We start from the raw sequence: 19,474 nt of genomic DNA, 5'->3' as shown, positions 1-19,474 counted from the left end.
TTTTTGTTTTGCCTGCCGACAAAGATTCAAAATGCCTCGATTTATTATTTTTAATTTAAAATAATAATTCTCATGGAAAATGTTTTTGGTATATCTCTTGTTTCATATTGTTCATGTAGGGGTGAAAGTTTATACTTGAATAATGTATATATTATAGATAATTAGAAAAGCAAATTAAATTCCCTTACAATATTAATTAATAAACTACAAGGTCAATTATATTAGTGATATGTCATTGTTTACACCAATGCTCTCATCTACGTTTTAGATTGGTGGATTTTAACCATTAAACACTATCACTAATTAAGAGTGTCGTGTTGATAGTCGCCAATTTTATTCATGTGGGGAACTGTTGGAGAAATTATGTGTGCAAGACTATTATTTTAGTAATTTTGCAGCACAATTTTGAGTGAGACCCATTATGAAATAGTGAAATATTTTTGTAAATTTGAGTTCTCGAACAAGAATACATATGTAAGAACCATGTTTTGAGATCTTTAGTTTGACAAAATTATTCTTGTAGTTGTGACTAGTTTTGTGTTAGTCGTGTCTATCTCATTTTGCAATTCGACAGTTTCAGCACGTGTGTTTTTAACAACTAATTAGTTGTATCGTTAGTTGTTAAACTTTGAGATGTTAAATCTATTAATTTGTTGACCTGTTAGTTTGTTAGATAGTCAATTAGCTTGATGTCCTTTATATAGATAATGAAACCCTAATGCAAAGTTTGACTGTTATCTTTTTCTACTCGATATTCTCTTTGTGGTTTTTGTGTATTGTTGCTATGTTTTTTCAGGTTGAAAAGGAAGAGCTCAGTCATTCATCAATGGAGTCTGAAGTTCAGATATTTGAGGAGATTTTTAACTGAATTTAAAGGGAGTTCATAAATACTTTGAAGGGAGTTCAAAGTGAAAAATGAGTGGGATACTCATCGGTTGAAAAGCTAAGATTGTATGAATTTAGCAAGTCTATTGATTTACTTTCGGTATTAAGAGAAAGTTATAATAACACTGTGTAAATTGATTCTTGATACTTAGTGATTTCCTTTGGACTTGGTCCTAAGGATTGGCCATCTTTGTGGTGGCAAACTTTGTAAAAATTTCTTGTGTTGTTTAGTTTTATGTTGTTAATTTTGAATCAACTTTAATTTTCTAACTAGTCAAGAGTAAAAATAATCACTTAAGATAGAAAAACCAACTTTTGGTCTTATCGATATGAGATTTTCATCAGAATTGATGGTTTTATATGTCTAAGTGATTTCATTGTTGCGTATCAGTTGTTTGATTAAACGATACTATTCTTTGATTCGTCTCACCCTCACAATGTCTTATCTATGTGAGTTCGTGTAGTTTCTTGTTTGTCATGGATATGTTTAGGGAAGGTGGATCTACTACCAGACCTCCAATGTTGGAGGGAGCTAACTACCCCTATTGGAAAACCAAGATGCGAACATTTCTGATGGCTCTTGATGAACGCGTATGGATGGCTATTTCAGAAGGATGGACACCTCCTACGGTTAAGGAAGGTGATGTTGAAGTAAGTAAGATCTTGACTCAATGGACTCAAGACGACCTGGATAAGTCGAACTACAACTCTAAAGCATTCCATGCTATTTTCACTTAAAATTCCAAATTAAATCCAATAATCCTCCAAATATAAATATTCCCCAAATATAACCCATACTCCAAAAATTATCGGTAACTCACTAAATTACCAAAATACCCCTAAGCTAACTCAGAGTCGGGTATTAATCCTCATTGTGATTTTTCTGCTAACCGACTCCTGCCGAATATCTTAAATATATCCACATAATAATGTGGTCTCAAACGTATAACATATGAAATCACAAGTATACCCACCACGGGTCAACATTACTAAAATGCCAATTCTAAACCAAAATAGGCCTATAAGCACATTTAATACACTTAAACATGCATAAGCAATCATATCATAATATAACTCATATAATTCACATTTCCACATATAAACATTCAATAAATTCACATACTATCATATATAGATCCAATTATGCCCTCCCAGCACACTAATCAAGACACTAAGCCTTATTGAGAATTTTGGGATGGTACACAAGTCATCAATTCTTGGCAGTGGATACTTGTTCTTGATTGTCAACTTATTCAGCTCTCTGTAATCAATACACATTCTCAATGACCCATCCTTCTTCACAAACAAGACTAGCGCACCCCACAGTGAGAAGCAAGGCCTGATAAACCCCAAATCAAGTAGTTCTTGTAACTGTATCTTCAATTCTTTCAATTCTACTGGGGTCATTCTATACGGTGCCCTGGACACTGGTTCCGTCCCCGGTGCCAACTCAATAAAAAATTCAATCTCCCTGTGCGGCGGAAACCCTGGTAAAAATCCTCTGGGAATACATCCAGAAACTCACAAACCAATCTAGTCTCTTCAGGCCCAACTAATATGACCCTAGTGGTATCCACCACACTAGCTAGGAATCCTATCCAACCATCTCGCAATATGTGTCTAGCCTTCTGTAATGACCTAAATTTCCTAATAAGGTTTAGGACCTTGATTAGGAGGCCGGGATGACCATAATTGATTTATTATGTCATTAAATGATTATATGCATGATTATGTGAATTATATTATAATATGATGATAAATGCATGCATTTGGGTCCACTTTTCATTATAAAGGGCATTTTGGTAATTTGGCTCATTGGGTCCGTTTTGGTAATAAGAGCACATCATAATGTGGATTTGTTTGAGTCATTCGGCATGAGACGATCTCAGAATACAAGTTATCGGTTTGGTCATAACGGGGTTAATTTCGGGGCTCGGGGTGAGTCTCGGGGTAATTTAGTGATTATAACATTACTGGGAATTAAAGGGTAATAAGATATGATTTGTTAGCATTTGAGAATAATGGGAATTGGAGGGTGTTAATTATGATTAACGAGATAGACGGGAAATGACGATTTTTCCCTTGGTGGTTGTTAAGGGTTTTAAATAGGCTTGGGGGCATTTTGGTATTTTGACCTAAGTGATATATATGAACTAAGAAAGTTGTAGAAAGCTAACCAAAACAATGCAATTCTTCTTCCTCTCCCAACCAGTTTTTCTCCATCTTTTCTCTTTGAATTTTGAAGCTCTTTTTGAGGAACCAAGTCTTGATCAGCTAGGGTTATGTTCTACTATTGAAGAGGGTATAATACTGAGATTGAGGTGAGTTTCTAGCCATTAAAACTCTGGTTTTGCTCTGTTTTTCCTTTTGAGTTTCAGTTAGGATTTTCGTTTGAAAGTTGAGAATTCAATGGGTTTTTTGGCAAAGTTTGGTTAGGTTATGATGCCTAGGATATGTGGAGTAGATATTTGGGTTCATTTGGAGGTTTGGATGGAGTTTGGAAGTTTGTTTTTCAGGTTGGAAATGGAAAACTTGAAGGAGGAAGAACCAGGGCTGTTTCAGCCTGGTCCTAGCGCTATAGCGCCCAAGGGAGGGTATTACAGCGCTGTCCAGGGCCAGACTGCCCTGGTTGTAGCGTTGGGGCGCTAGGGGGGCAGCGCTGTAGCGCTACCCTGTTTTTCCTAATTCATATTTTGGGCACTTTTGAAGGTTTTTGGCTCGAGGTTTCAATTCCTAAGGCTCGGGATCGATTCTACTAACTATTTATGTAACGACCCAAATTCGCTAATAAGGCTTAAGGGCCTTGATTAGTGTGCCGGGAGGGCATAAATGGGATTAGAGTGAATACTATTGACTTAAATGTGTGAATATGTGATTAATAATGATTATATGATAATTAATGATATTATGTGGTAATATGAGTATTTATGTGATATATGTGAGTACCACATTATTATGTGGCTAGTTTCATAGAGCGCAACTCGAGACGATCCTAGGGTCAGATAGCGGGAAAAGTCACAACGAGACTTAAGATATGACTTTAGACAAGTCAGGGGTATTTTAGGTATCGGGTAGCGGTTTAGACTATCGGGTCATGAAAATAAATATATGGAGATATATTTGAGATTATGATGTCTAGGCGGGAATATTGTGGGATTTTACCGTTTTGGCCTCGAGGACGGTTCCGGCACCCCGAGCCTTGGGATTGATTTAGCAATAAGATAGACTTAAGGAAACTTTTGGAAGAAAAGATAAACCGACTAAAACTCTTTACCTCAGTTCTCTCTCACTCTCAAGGAAAACACTGAAATTCTAAGGGAAAATCAGCTGAAGCTTGGAGGATTGAGGCTTAGCTCAAGAACTAATCAAGACTAAGGTAAGGGTTAATCCATGTGTTTTCCAGAAGTTTAATCTTGTGTACCAACTGGTTATTGAGATGCTGTCCAATTACTGATTAGGGTGGAAATTGAGCTGGGAAATTTGGGAATCAACTGGAATTTGGCTAGAGGAAAGGTTCTGTTGACAAGGTAAGCTCTTCTCCATGAATTAGAGGTTTGAATTTGGGTTCTTGACTTGTTAGTTTTGGGTGTTTAAGTTCTTGGGTTTCAGAAATTAAAAAGAGAATTCTACTGTGAGTTGGGCTGGGTTTTCTGTGGAATTGTATTGTTTTAATCATGTTAAAAGTGTTGAGATTGTTGGGTGTTGAAGTAGGAAGCTTAGGGGTGGTTTTGGTTGAGGTTTTGGGCTTTAAAATGATGGGTTTTCTGGGCACGAAGGGAATGGTCGTGGCTCTGTTCTAGAGCGCTGTGGCCCTAGGATGAAAAAGGGCCAAGGAGGCTCGGCCATGGGAGGGCGTCGCGGCGCCCAAAGCAAGGGCCGCGGCGCGTGTTATGTTTGGGAAGGCATGGGTTCTGTTTTGAGGCTAGGGCCGCGGCTAAGCTTCAAGGGCCGCAGCCCTTGGTTGCACACATGAGTTTTTGAGGGTTTTAGGCACGGGAAAGTAGTCTAGTATGCTCGGGATTGATTTCACCACCGTGCTTGGTGGAATTCGGATTCTCGGGAGTTAGTTTTATAACCAGAAACCTATATTCAAGTATTAATGGAACCCTATACTTTGGTTGTGACTAGGTGATAAAGGCTTAGGCTCGGGAATGGATCGTGCTTGAGGGGCGTTGCTCGTAATTCAATAACCGTACAGACTAAAGGTAAGAAAACTACACCCGGTTGAATATTTGAACGGGACTAAGGGCTCCCTAATATAAATGATTGAAAGAATGGTACTATGCCATGTAAATTGTAACCAACGGCCTAAGCGAGCCATGGTTAACTTGTGCAATTGGCACGGCTCGGACACTGGTATCCGAGGACAGCTTATTATGCACTGAGCTCGGTTTAAGCGGGCCGGAGTCAGTGGGTTAAACAGAGGGTGCGCCCTAAGGTGTCGACCTTAGTAATTATGTAAATTAAATACCGTATTTGGCTATAGATGAGGTTGTTGAATAATCTAAGTGTGGTTGAAGTTGCTTGTACCCTGAAATATGCGTATATGCTATGGATTTGATAACTGAACATGCTTGCTAGAATATCTGTTTGAGATTGCTATATATGTTATGTGTGTTGTTTTCTTGCTGGGCCTTGGCTCACGGGTACTGTGTGGTGCAGGTAAAGGCAAAGGCAAGATCGATTAGCCTTGATTTGAGAGCTCTGCAGGGTGAATGTACATGACAGGCCGCTCGCCGCCACGGTTGAGGAGATTACAGGGACGAGAGGACCAGAACCTTGTATTTTGCCTTAGTATGGCCAGTATTTACTTTTAACTGTTGAGTTTTGTAAACCAACTTTTAAACACTGATCTCCTGGAGATCCCTACTGTAAACAGTTTATAACTTTTGAAATATATCTTTTGAGACCAAAATGTCTTTTAACCCTAGAACACCTAAGTTAAAGACACATTTTTAAATTAATGACTTGATTAGCAAGTCCTGCTGTTTAACGCCCAAAATGTGACTACACTAAGCGGTGGTTGTAGTATAATCGGGCGGTCGATCCACAAGGAGGTAACCTAAAATCAAAAGGTTAGTAGGAAATAGCACAAAAAGTTAGTAACAAGAAGTAAATAAAATTGTAAATGGAAATATGTTTGAGATTTTGGTATTGTATTTTGATAAAGTGATGAAATGAGATAAGTGAAATAAAAGTAAGATGTAATCAAGAGTTTGAGAAAATGAAAGGTTTCAAGAATCATCCATATGCTTGTTTAGTTACTTGGTTACTTGATTTACAAAAATACACAAGTAAATAGTTCACATCCCAACATTTACTTGGAAAATCTAACATTAAAGTCCATAGTTTTTCTAACAAAAGTTCATTTGAGTTATAAAGTTCTTTACTTTAAAAGCACAATGTTAATCTTATGAAAAATCTAAAAATGACAAAATACCCAAAGGCAATAATGCAATAGAAGATTAGACATAAAATTATGTATCAATATTACTTTTACTAATTAGAAGCACATAGAAAGAGCATGACTAATCCTATATACTATTAGCATAAGTAAATAAAGATAACAAAATAAAGATAGAGATGAAAGAACATAAATAACTCAAATATATTACATTAAGAACATAGTAAATCAAAGTAGCAAAATAACATCACTTGCATATGGAATCATCCCTAACCTTCCTAGGAAGATTAGGCCATTATGCTCATGATTCTCACAAAATTCTAAGAAGAAAATATGAGAAGAAAGTGAATGGAAATTTTGCTATAGTTTCACTACTTTAAAAATTACATACCAAATGTGAAGAAAGTGTCCCTATTTATAGATGGGGAAAAGGACTAAAAAGAAATTAAACAACAAAATGGGGTTTACAAAATAAATCTGAAATATTAATAATAAGATATGATTTTGAAAAATTAAATCTTATTATTAATATTGCCCTAGCTATTTTTGTGTAGAGTCAAAATGCTCCTTTTCTAAAATACCACAAAAACATGAGCTTTAAAGCTCAAAATGGCAATTTTACAAACCCAATACCCACAAAATATGGCTGGTGACACAAGAGGGTTTTGACCCACTTTCATCCAATGAGGGGGTGCCACGTAGGCAGCTGTTGGAAGATGTCGGATTGGGCTTGCTGGGCCTTTGGGTCACGTTGGGAGCTAGATGCTCAATGTTTGATGTGTTGGAGGCTGAAGGGAGTTGGGCCGTTGATGTTGGAGTGAAGGCTGGGCCTTAAGATATATGTTGGGATCTGTTAATTGGTGAGGCAAGTTGCTTGCTGAAGCCACATTCACGTTGAAGGAAGAAGGAAGATATGCATATATGTGCATATGGTCAATGCAAGTGGAGAGGAGATGATGGGTGTCTCTGGACACGTGGCGCGCTGGGGCGGTGACACCTGGCGAAGAGGTGGAGAAAGAGTCCAGCGGGCCTGGGCTTTCATTTGGGCCTTCGGAATTGGGCCAAACTCCTTCAAAAATGCCATTTTCTTCATTCCTTTCTTCAATTTTATTTATTTATTTCTTTTCTTTTCTTTGTGACAAAATGCATATTTAATTCCTACAAAATAACAATAAATTAAATCATAATTAAATATTTTCATTTATAAAATAAATCATACTAATTCAATGAAAATATTAATTAAACTTAATTTATTTTGGCTATTAAAATCAATAAATAATGCAATTTTCATTACTAATCACCTGCACTTTATAAGTACACAGTGTAGCGGTCTTGGCTATCCAGGGCGTTACAATTTGGGTACGATTCGGGGTTCTGGGAGTGAGGTTTAGATCATGATCCTTTTGTTGCTCATTTTCATTGACGGAAGTTATATTTGGTTATGACTAGGTGACCGCTAAGGAATCAAAGGATCGATCGTTCTCAGGGGTTGTTCAATTGTTATTTTTTGCTCGAACCAGAGGTAAGAAAATTGCACCTAGTATGTGATGCATGAGAAACTTGTGATTATGGCATGCCATGAATATTGAATATGAGATTGATCAGAGCTTGAGTCTCTGCATTTGTACATGATCATAATTGTGCTAGTGATTGTTAAGTAAGCATGATGAATGCCCTACATTTGGATATTTGACATATGATATATGCTTGGTTGCATTGCTTACTTGTGTATGGCACTGACCCATGAGTCAGAAATCGGCATAAGTCGTATGGTATTGGCTTAAGAGTCAAGAACGACATTGATGTGTTTAACACAAATCGAAATGATTAGATCTAATCAACATAAGCATTGAATGACTCATCATGAGCATTAATGCCTGACCGACCTCAAGTTCGATGAAAACTAAAATCACTTGTCTAGCCTAATGGCTAGTCACTTAGAGCCAGGGCCAGAAGGCCTAGGTGACTGCATCGTCACATGGCTAAGGGTGCAAAGCCCATGTTAGTGACTTACTCATCAGTCACTCATCTGGTTTAAGTTAGTGACTTACTCATCAGTCACTCATCCGATTAGGGCTACACGCCCCAGCATGGTTATCAGAACCTCAGAGTGTTAAATCACTCATCTGATTAGGGCTATACGCCCCAGCATGATTATCAGAATCTTAAGTGTTAACCACTCATCTGTTTAGGATTGACTTGATAGTCATCCATACAGGAGGGCAGGGCCTACAACCATCATTATTTGAACTTATTTGCATGCATGAATATGACTATTATTGCTAGGCATGCACATTATGATTTAGTAAAATGTTATTACTGTTCATGAGCATATTGAGTTTTCTTGCTGAGCTTCGGCTCACAGGTGCTATGTGGCGCATGTAAAGGCAAAAGAAAGTTGGACCATCCTTGAGTTGGAGAGCTTAGGTGACGATGTGTACATATGCGGCTGCTCGACCGCCACGACTGAGGATTGAAAGAGGAACTAAGGTTAAACCCTATTTTGCCGCTTAGGTCGGCTGGTTGTAAATATTTTGTTGTAAATAACCTTTAAATTATATTTTTGGAATCCCAATGTATACAGTAAATGTTTTAGTGAAACGTTATAGCTTAACCAAAAATTTTAATCCTAAACTGCTAATCATACTTAGTTACACAATTGTGCCAAAATGACTCGATTAGCGAGTTCAACACTATTTAAAATGCACACCGTAACGGTCCCTAGGTAGTAGGGCGTTACACCCTCAATGCTGATATCATAGAAATACGGGGTCCGTTCACAGTACTCACAAATAGAAATGGGTCCTCACCCTTAGGCTCAAAAGTTACCATCATCCTCTTACAATCTATGGTTTCCCCATACTTGGCTAACCAGTCCATACCCAAGATCATATCAAAATCCTCCATGGCTAACTCAATCAGGTCCATTGATAACTCTCTACTGCCCACCTCCACTGGTAAGGATCTAATCCGTCTCCTAGAGATTACAAACTCCTCAGTAGGCAACAAAGTCCCAAACCCCATGACATAAAAATCACATGGTCTACACAATCTGTCTATCACTCTACTAGATACAAAAGAATGTGTAGCACCAGAATCAATCATCACAGTGTAAGAAGAACTTGTTTGTATTCGGGATTGTGAATCCATCATCCATAGTTTGGTTACATGCCCTTTTGCTCAATCCTATTGGCTGCTCATTGACAACACTTTGATTAGGTCGAATTGGCTAGATTTTCGAGATTGGTTTGATGGGGTTCTTAGAAGAACATGGGCGGATAATGCTTGTTTGATTGGCATGGTGTGCTGGAAGTTGTGGAAGGCTAGGAATACCATCACGTTGAATGACAATCAGACGAGAAAGGAAACTATAATTGCTTCAGCTAGAGCTTATTTTGATCATTGGAAGGCATCTCAAGACAAGAATGTGGAAGACCTGGTAAATAGCAAGGGGCATACACAGGTCAAGGAGCGATGGACTAAATCGACAAGTGGTAGGATCAAAATCAATGTTGATGCAACTATTTTTGAGACTGATGGTTCTTTAGGTGTGGGGTGGGTGGCGAGGAATGCTTAGGGTGCTTTGATTGAGGCTTGTCAGCGTGTGTACAGGGGTGTTATTCACCCTCTTCTTGTTGAAGCCATTGGTGTTAAGGAGGCTCTAAGTTAGATTCTGAACTCGGGTTGGACTAACGTGGATGTGGAGTCAGACTCGATTGTTGCTGTGGCAACAATAAAGAGAAGTAGCAATCTTTGCTCTCCATTTGGTCTTGTAGTTCAGGATTGTAAAAATTTGATTTCTATTTATAATTATGTTACTGTTAACTCTGTCAAACGTTCTGAGAATAAGGCAGTTCATTTTTTAGCAAGGAACTCCTATTCTGATTCAAATCGCGTCCTTGGGGGTTGATATTCCTGATGACTTTAGATTCATTCTTTTGGCTGATTTGGCCGTTTAATGTGATTCTTTCTAGAAAGAAGCTAAAAACAAAATAAAAAAAAATAATTAATTGGATTTAGCAATTAAAGCAAATGCACTCAGCTAATATAAAAAATAAAAAAGTGCAAGTAGTTTTCACGTTCAAAAGAATGCTATTTGTCTGAAAAAAATGTCTAAAGAGAGTCTATTGCTAGCATCTCTCCCCTATGCACTGTGTTTCAATTTCCGCAAACCCACCATACAATTTAAGAAAAATATATCTCAACTCATATTGTAAAGAGTTCAAAATTGTGTATTATAGTGAGGGCAATCTTTAGTCTTGCGAATTTCTAGCTTGAGAAAGTCTTTTCTTTATTTATTTTATTTTTAAAAAAAAAAATATTTTTTAACCATATCACAATCGAGATAAAAAATTCAAAGATTTGTTTTTTTTCCTAAACTTATGTAGTTTTAATCATAGAAAGAGAAGAAAGAGAATATTATGATATTTTCCCCTCATAAACCTACTTATTCTTATTTTCACTGAACCAATGTGGCATTTTTTTTCAGAAACAAAGAAAGTTCATTCAAACCCAGCAAAATTGCCATATTAAGATAAAACCAACACATGTAAACTGAACTTGAACTGTATCTTGTACATTTCATAAAAATTATACATTTCATTTGAGGAAAAAAAAAAACTCATCTGAGAAAAAACTTGCTCAATACCTAACAGAAAAGAATTATATTACAGAAGAAAGAAAAAAACAACACTTCTGGGCTAACAAATACGCCATCTCAGCCTCATATTACAACCAATACACTCTAATTAAAGTTCTTCTTCTCCTTCCTCCAAGTTTTTCTTGGATCAGACTATAATGGGTTTTTCTCAGATTCTTATGAAGTGTAGCTCAGAAAGAGAAATCTGTGCACAAAACAAGGAAAAACACAGCAGAGAAAAGCAGAGGAAGAAAGCCTAGAGACCCTTTTTGTGAGACTTCAAATCCTTCTGACCCTTCTTCCATTATGGGCTCTAATTTGGTGAAAGTTGTAGTAGAAGAAGCTTTCTTTTGAGATATGAAAAGGGCCGGTGCTACTTCTCCCCAGGTTCTCATGTGTTTCACTTCCTTCACCATATTTTCAACTCAAAAAAAATATGAAGTCTTTTGATTTCTTGCCTTGAAAAGATTGGGTTTTTCTTTGAGAGATTTGATGGTTTTTGAGTGTGGAGGAAAATGGGGTTTTTTGAGTTGAGAGAGTTAGAGGTGAAGAGGAAGTACATGTACATATATATAGACAACTATAATGGACTGGGAAGAGAAGATGTTGACTTGCTTTGAGTAGTGACCAAAAGAAAGAAAGATAGAAGAAAGGACTGGGAAGCTTGTTGGAACTTTCAACCAAACACCAAAATTTTATTTTTTATTTTTTGGGGTAAGATTGTATAAGATTTTTATTAGTACTAAATTAAGCTATAAAAGAAAAATTAAAGTGTACAAAGAGGTTTATGCCTTTTTAGATCACGTATTTTGCCTCATTACTTCTTTGAATTCTGTATTTTGATAAATTACTTTTTGAATCTTGTATTTTCTAAAATAGTTCAAATAGATCCCTAAACTCAATTTTGATAAAAAAATTTTGAACTAAAATTACAAATAATTCATTAAACTAATAACTCAGAACAAAAATACAGTCATTCTGTCTAAGAACTGTGTTGTTATATTTAATTTTTTGTTAATCAAAATTAGATTTATGGGCCTATTTGAACTATTTTACAAAATATGAGGTCCAAAAAATAATTTGTCAAAACACAGAGTCCAAACAAGTAACGAAGCAAAACACAATGTCTAAAAATGTATAATCCCAAAGTTTAATAAAGAAAGCATTGACCTTTTCAAAGTTATTTTTGGGTTAATTTTAACTTTATTATTTTACTTTTTTTTAAAAAAAAAACACTTTATTATTTTGACTTGTTAAGTTCTATTTTGAGCCTCTAATTTTTGGATTTGTATTTTACCATTCAAAGGAATGACAATGCAATATTCTTTCAATCATTATCTGATAAATGGATAAATGATGGTGGGTTTGTATTTTAGTCCAAATTCATCCTAAAAATAAATAAATTCCCTTCTTGCTAGGGTTGTTGAATTTTCAATTTTTACAAGAAAAATGTAAAAAGACAATCAAATAATTTTACAACTTTAAATCACATAGTTCATGTTTCCTATTTTTAATATTTTTTGAGATAAACGATGACAAGAAAATATATAAATTTTTAAAATTTAAAAATTAGAAGCCAGAGTGCAAAACAAATAATTAATAACTTTAAGGTGCCTAAAACATTTTAGACTCATACCTAACTTAATACTTTTGCAAAATGGTAGTTGAAAGCAGTCAAATAAATAAATAAATAAAAATTCAATGAATCCCATAGAAGTTTATGATGTTTTTGCTTCTTAAAAACTAAATCTCTTTTTTCCATTAAAAAGACAACAAAAAAAATCCAAAAAAAAAATCTTAAAAAAATAGTGTAAAATTTTGCTTTTGCCTGCCGACACAAATTCAAAATGCTTTAATTTTTTTTTTAAAATATATTAATTCTCATGGAAAATGTTTTTAAAAATGAATGTTTATAAATAAATATTGTATATTTGTAGATATTTATATTAAAAAATTATCTTAAAAAATTAATTAAAAAAATTAATAGATCAATTATTTATAGTGGATTGGATTGTGCATGGGGTGTGAGATCTATGATTATAATTGAAGAAAAGAGCCGTGTGGGGCTCTCAGGTTGGTGGCTCAACTCATCAGAAAAATGGTCCCATTCACACTCAATTTAAAATAACATAATCAACTTTTTATTACATCAACTTTATGTGTAAAAAGGTCTTTTTATTTTTTATTTTTTTTAAGAAGTGATTCAGAATTAAAAAAATGATTGCACGTTTATTTCTTCTAATTTTATAAATAAAGTTCATTCTACGCTACTTGAATAGTTAGTACACTAACTTCATGAATCATTAATCAATAATTCATCATCTAAATCTCACAAAGCTTTGAAAACATTTGTTTATATTTATATTTATATTTGTTTAAGATAAGAACATAAATCAACATTTTCAGAAAAATATTAAATAAACACTTTATCTAGAAGGAAAAAAAATACCCAAATTATTTGATGAAGTTTTGTGGGTTCAAGATTAGAATTATAATTAATTTACAAGGTTTTTCTTTGGACACTTTTTTACATTTAGTGGTGGACTCAGGATTATATTTTAGCCGATGTGAAAATTAGATAATTGTATTAAACATATAAACTATGTACATCAGTACAAATATAGTAATAATAAATATAAATATAAATAAAAAAATATTATTTGATGAAGTTTTGTGGTTGGAAGATTAGAATTATACCTAATTAATGGGATTTCTTTGTGACAATTCTTTACATTCAGTGGTATACTCATAATTATATTTTAACTAATGTAAAAATTAAATAATTATATTCAACATATAAAATATGACATAATAATAAAAAAATATAATATTACAATTTTTTTACATATAATTACTAAATAAAAATATATAAATAAATATAATATTACATTTTTTTACATATAATTACTAAATAAAAATATATAAATAAATATAATATTACAATTTTTTTTACATATAATTACTGAATAAAAATATTTTAATAATATCATTTTTATAAGAATTTATAGAAATTTTTAGAAATTAAAAGGCAAGGAGGAGCTGCCCCCTTGTATGGATTGGGTTCACCAATATTAAAATAGATCTCTTTTTATCATCCCAATTGTGTTGAGAACAATTTTTTCCCAATTTATTCTTCAAACTTAAAATACTTAAATTTTAGAAAATCAAATAATTTAAGAAACAATAATATTTCCTTTGTAGGCATTGGGTCGCCAATGTTAAAAAATATTTATTTCTATAATTTTGTTCCAATTTATTCTAAGAAATTAAAATTTAAAAATTAAAATTCTAAATTTTTGGTAAAACCAAATAATTTAAAGAACCAATAATATCAACATTAAAAGACTCCTTTTCTTCTCATTTTTTTAACGTGTTACTCTAGAAAAATAATATTAAAAGATTTTGTAGAGCCCAAGTTTACTCGTCTTGGACCATTTACCAGAAAGTTTGTATCTTTATTTAAAAGCGTCCTTAAAAGAAACAAAACCCATGTGTGTCACACCTAGTACCATACCATGTCTCAAAAATCTTGTGTTGCTTTTAATAATCAGTAAATAAAACTATGGACTGGACTTGGTCGTTTTAAGTAATTTATTTATTTTTAAACGAGTATATATATATATATATATATATTTTTTTTTTTTCTATTTTTATTTAATATGGAAAGTGTGCAGATTACTTCAAATCTAGAGTGTATCCACACTTAAATAGTTTAGATACAAACCCAGGTGTAGTGAAGGTAACATAAAAACACTATTAATATTTGGTGGTACAATGAAATTTCACATTCACATTCATCACTAGTATTTTTCTTTTTCTAGAATTGTGTCGGAAAATTTCACAAGAATCTGTCATATAAAAATGAAACCTCTTTTTAAGTTAGAATTTTTTTGGGAAATAAAACTGTTTCTTGTCAACTCAAAATACTTTTCTTGTTCCAAGTTAGGCAAGGTGTTTCTCCGTAAGTCCTGCAAATTCATGAAACAATAAACTTTTTTAGTTTAGAGTCCCATAAATAAAGTCTATTTTAAGTAGGAAATTTTGATAAATGTTTAAATAAACTTATACACAGAATGAGATATCTATCCAATAGGTAGCTCAAATTGTCATTGTGTGGTTTGCTACCAAAATTGGATGTTTGAATCCCTGAATACCTAATTAACAATGGTTATAGTTTTTCATTTCTCAATAGACAAAGTTTGATGGATTCTATCCCGTCTCCATACAAGGAGGGATTCGAGTTTTTGAAACCGGCCGGCCACCAATGGTCGCTGGTGTATTCAAGTGACAATTTGGTCCTTGAATTTTCGATCTTGCCAATAACGCCCTTAATTTCTTGTTTCCATGCAACTGTTAAATTTCCCATGTAAAAGACCTAGCATTTAGAATGATATTTTAGGGAAACTAAACTAATCAATAGGATTGAAGGGAACAAAAATGTATCAGATGCTATTTCAAGGGTTCTTAGAATGCATATTTGGGGAAATTTTTATAGGCTAAGAAAGAAAATCACTAATACCAAATGATCCCAGAGTGTTTTTTGTTTGCAAATTGCAAGGAAACAAGAAGGTTAAGGGCTTAATTGCAAACGTTACAAAATTAGGGATCAAATCCTAGACCATAGATACTCCAGGGACTATTTGTGCCAACATAAATCATGTGATTCATTCTTATCTAGTATAGGAAGGTGAAAATGGAAAGGCAGTCAAATTTAAGAGTTGTTTACTCTTAACATCTAAAGAATGGGTGTATTTGAAGACATGTCATTGGTCCCATATCATATGAAAAAAGAAAAGAAATAACAGCTGGATAGGACCCATATGACTAATTTATAGATCATCCAGCTTAGATTATTTGCTTAATTTGTAATAGACTGCCAATTTTTATGAGCTCATATGTGTGAAATGACAAATGACAAGATCATGCATGATAATGAAATTTACCTTGAAGTTGAACTTTTCATGTGTAGCAACAGGAAGATAAGAGCAATGAATATGCAAGATGAACCAACGAAAATGTACGATGCTCCGAGGAAATCATTTCTTCCTCCTAACCAGTTTGATGTCGAAAGGACGAGCTTTTTTTTACCCCCAAAACTGTATGTGTTGTAATTATTCATTAGTGTCACTGTCACAACATCATCTGCTTCCAAATCCATTTCAATTTTACCATACAACTTTCTGAAGCTGGGGAGCGCAGCAGTACGCATCCATACTATAAGATCTTCTTGATCACTTAGCTGATTGATAATAATGGATTGCACCCAGAAGCAATTAAGAAGAAAATTAGAAAGCCAAAAAGAAATTGTTAGATATCAGTTTTACCATAAGGAAATGAAAGAAAAGTAGAGTAAAATCGAGGACTAAACACAGTAGTATGCTCAATACTACTATGTCCAGTCATACGGATCTATCAGACCCAACTAAATCATCATACTTTCATGAAACAACAAATCAAAGGGATCCATCAAAAAGCTAATGTGCTTCTATCTAATATCTAGAGGAACAATAACCGAAGACGACAAGAGAGTCAAGATTTTTTTCAACTCATATTTAAGGCTATGGCAAGAGAGATAGGATGGGGAGAGAAAGATGGAAGAATATAACACAATACTACTAATACTTACAGGGACAGTTGGCTTTAAACTTCCACCACCAATCAAGGTCCCATTCTGAAAATTGTAGGGGTATACATGCTTCCCAAATTTGTGATCTCTGTCACTCTTCCATGCAATGTTATTCCTGTTAACCTTTACTTTTGATCCTCCACGAACAAATGTATATGTATCATTGAACAAACTCCAAGCTATTAGACCACAAGGAACAACTGGAAGGCCATTATTGAACTCTTCAGGCTGACAGGAACTTGTGTCATTGTACCCGAGTCCTTGTAAGAGTTGCCGATCACTTCTACTTTTGACATACCTACATAGAAATAAAGATAAATATAAAGGAAAAGAAAAGAAAATCTGAGAAACCGCAATGGAGAAAGATGATAACATTAAACTTAAAAACAACAACTGTTAAAGGCAGCTTAAACTGAAATGTAAAATGTTAGAGGTAACCATTTGATTCAAGAGAAATTTTCATGACATTTAGATTAAAACAGTCGCAGGTGATGGAAGACAAGGGTTCAACGAAAATACAACAAAGAGTTCAGACCGGATTGTATCCAAGTTAAAAAAAAAATAGAGAGAGAGAAAAAAAAAGAGAGATGGAAGATGCATACCGTCGGTGGTTTTGATAGTAGTTATCAAGTTGGTAGTAAATATAGATTGGAGCTTTCATATGCTTGTTAATCTAAAAAAGAAAAAATAAAAAAAAAAGACAAGTTATCAATAAGACTATGTAGACAACTTTAATAACTCAACCCAAATTATAGTACTTATATTATTGGACAATTTTATCCACATGACAATGATTATATAAGGAATCAGAACATAAGATTTTGTGACCTCTTCTCATAGATAAAAAGAGAGATTGAATTAAAAGGTCCTAAAAATCATCACGGTTGAAATTCTGATACAGGGTAAAGAACACCACCTTTATAAGTCGAGTACAGTTCTTCGGTATTGAGTTATCTTTTATATAGGCCACCTTGTTAATTTTAAATTCCTCAGGCACACAATCAGCATCATATCGGTCCACAATTTCAACAACCTATGGTTCAATAGGGAAATAATAGTTCACATAAATATGGGAGATCTTAAAGGTCAACAAACAAACAAACAGTTGCCTAATACATTTTAAGATGTTGAAAATGAGACTTACACTACGAGAGGCTCGAAGAGTAATGAATCCGGTAGGAATAAAAACAACACTGATCACAAAAAATGTAGCAATAACCTGCAGATAATCAAATAATGTAAGAAACTGTAAAACAATGTACAGTATAACAACATAAACATGTAGTATCGAATTACTCACCCATGCTGGGGTGAGGACAGGTTTACAAGCTGGAAGACTCTGCTGTGTAAACTGATAAATAGCTGCAAAACCATATAAGTAACCAAAATCTAATTAAGTTCACTAAATTACGAAAAATAGTTCTGACTCCCCACCACCCCCCCGCCCAAAAAAAAAAAGAAAAAAAGATTTCATGGCAGCAACAGTCAAAGCTCCCAAAAAACCCCCACCAACACTGTGTCTTGAGAAAGCTAAACCAAAGTAAAATATGATTCACAATCACAAGTTACAACAGTTCATGATCTAGAATGACAAATTCTAATTTCATCTTTAAAACAAGTACTAGCAATGTATCAACATTTTCATACCTTATAAATTTTGGAGCATGATAGTTCGCACAAAATTCATAAAAGATTTATATTTTGCAAAATGCTAATTGGTTTCCTTTCATATCTAGTAACTCCTCTTCCTTTTCTACACTGGCTCAATATTAAGGGACTTAAGTCCAATTATTCCTCAAACAAATTTATTATTTAGAAATCAAAATTTGTTGCAAATAATCTGAGTTAAATTAACCCGAATTGATAATAATCAAATGTGAAAAACAAACAAACTACATAGTCAATGCCAAAGGAAGTTACCTTCACGTCGTCTTGACAGAGGTGGAGTTGATCGAGCATCTATCGAAAAAGAGGTTGAGGTAATCCCTTCATCCACATCCATCTATTCTATCTAGACTTCACCAATTCAACTCCACAAATGCATTAATCTTCTTATTTAGCCTAAAGTCCAAATGATACACCCTTCATCAGAAGTATCCTTTCTTTATTTTTATGTTTAAATTCAGTTCCAGATTCAATCAAATAACAGGATTGCAAATGAGACTCGAACTCCCATTGCTCAGAAATTATCAGTCACAACCTTCCCTATAACCAAGCTAAGTGCAGTGAACTGTTCATCTAAAAATAGCCCCCCATTTTTTGTTTGAGGGGGAAAAAATAGCTCTATATACTTAGCAACCAATTTTTTTCCCTAAGAAAAATAGATATTCATATGGAATTTCAGGAGGTTCGGCCTGGAGTTCAATATATACACAAATATATACATGCAAACATATATTGGACGTAAAATCGAGTTTATTATTAATCTCATTAAGTTTTAATCAAATAAACCCCTCAAAAAAAGAACCTAAACTGAATTTCACGCAAAACCCAGATAGTTAAAGCGTTTTATTTTCATGGTTTTTAGATAATGAAGGAAATTAAAAGACCCACAAATATATATGGGTTTCTGCTATTTCCCCAGAATTCTTTTTCTCCCAACTAAAGAAACCCCAGGATAGTTTCTTTGCCAGCTAAAACAATGGCATGTATATGAACATGGATAAAAAATAACTAAACTAAACTGAAATCGATAGAAAAACTGGGAAATTGATAAATTTCGAAAATGGGACGTAAAATTACTTACCTGTGAAACGTGAAGAGCTAAGAAAATGAGAGATCTGGAGATATGAGTTGTTGATTTAGCTCTTTCGATAATGGTAGCCCCACGAAGGCAAAGATAGATTCTGGGTTCAGCTAAAACTCCAATATTCTTAGCTTTCAATAAGAGGAACTGTATATGATGATCACACATCTATAC

At 34.0% G+C, this 19,474-nt stretch overlaps 1 protein-coding gene across 3 annotated transcripts; it reads right to left on the bottom strand.

The window, feature by feature from the left end:
* Window positions 1–14,659: 14,659 nt before the first annotated feature.
* LOC133802517 (putative ALA-interacting subunit 2) lies at window positions 14,660–19,461 on the bottom strand. Of its 3 annotated transcripts, none has more exons than XM_062240842.1 (9): window positions 19,301–19,460; window positions 18,475–18,615; window positions 17,855–17,916; window positions 17,699–17,773; window positions 17,471–17,587; window positions 17,157–17,227; window positions 16,555–16,852; window positions 15,872–16,167; window positions 14,660–14,896 (listed from the first exon to the last, which is right to left on the bottom strand). In XM_062240842.1, exons 2-9 carry the CDS (start codon window positions 18,554–18,556, stop codon window positions 14,842–14,844), a joined length of 1,056 nt encoding a protein of 351 aa, XP_062096826.1. In that variant the 5' UTR covers window positions 18,557–18,615; window positions 19,301–19,460; the 3' UTR covers window positions 14,660–14,841. The 3 variants fall into 3 exon arrangements, with proteins under 3 accessions (XP_062096826.1, XP_062096827.1, XP_062096828.1); XM_062240843.1 differs by lacking the exon at window positions 14,660–14,896 and adding an exon at window positions 14,952–15,303 and having other exon boundaries at window positions 19,301–19,461; XM_062240844.1 differs by lacking the exon at window positions 14,660–14,896 and adding an exon at window positions 14,952–15,278 and having other exon boundaries at window positions 19,301–19,461.
* Between the last annotated feature and the right edge of the window lie 13 nt (window positions 19,462–19,474).

Source organism: Humulus lupulus, chromosome 9, assembly GCF_963169125.1.
Source record: "Humulus lupulus chromosome 9, drHumLupu1.1, whole genome shotgun sequence".
In the NCBI taxonomy this organism is placed as follows: Eukaryota; Viridiplantae; Streptophyta; class Magnoliopsida; order Rosales; family Cannabaceae; genus Humulus; species Humulus lupulus.
The sequence above is the reverse complement of the archived record's forward strand: the minus strand, read 5'-3'. Positions and strand labels throughout refer to the sequence as shown.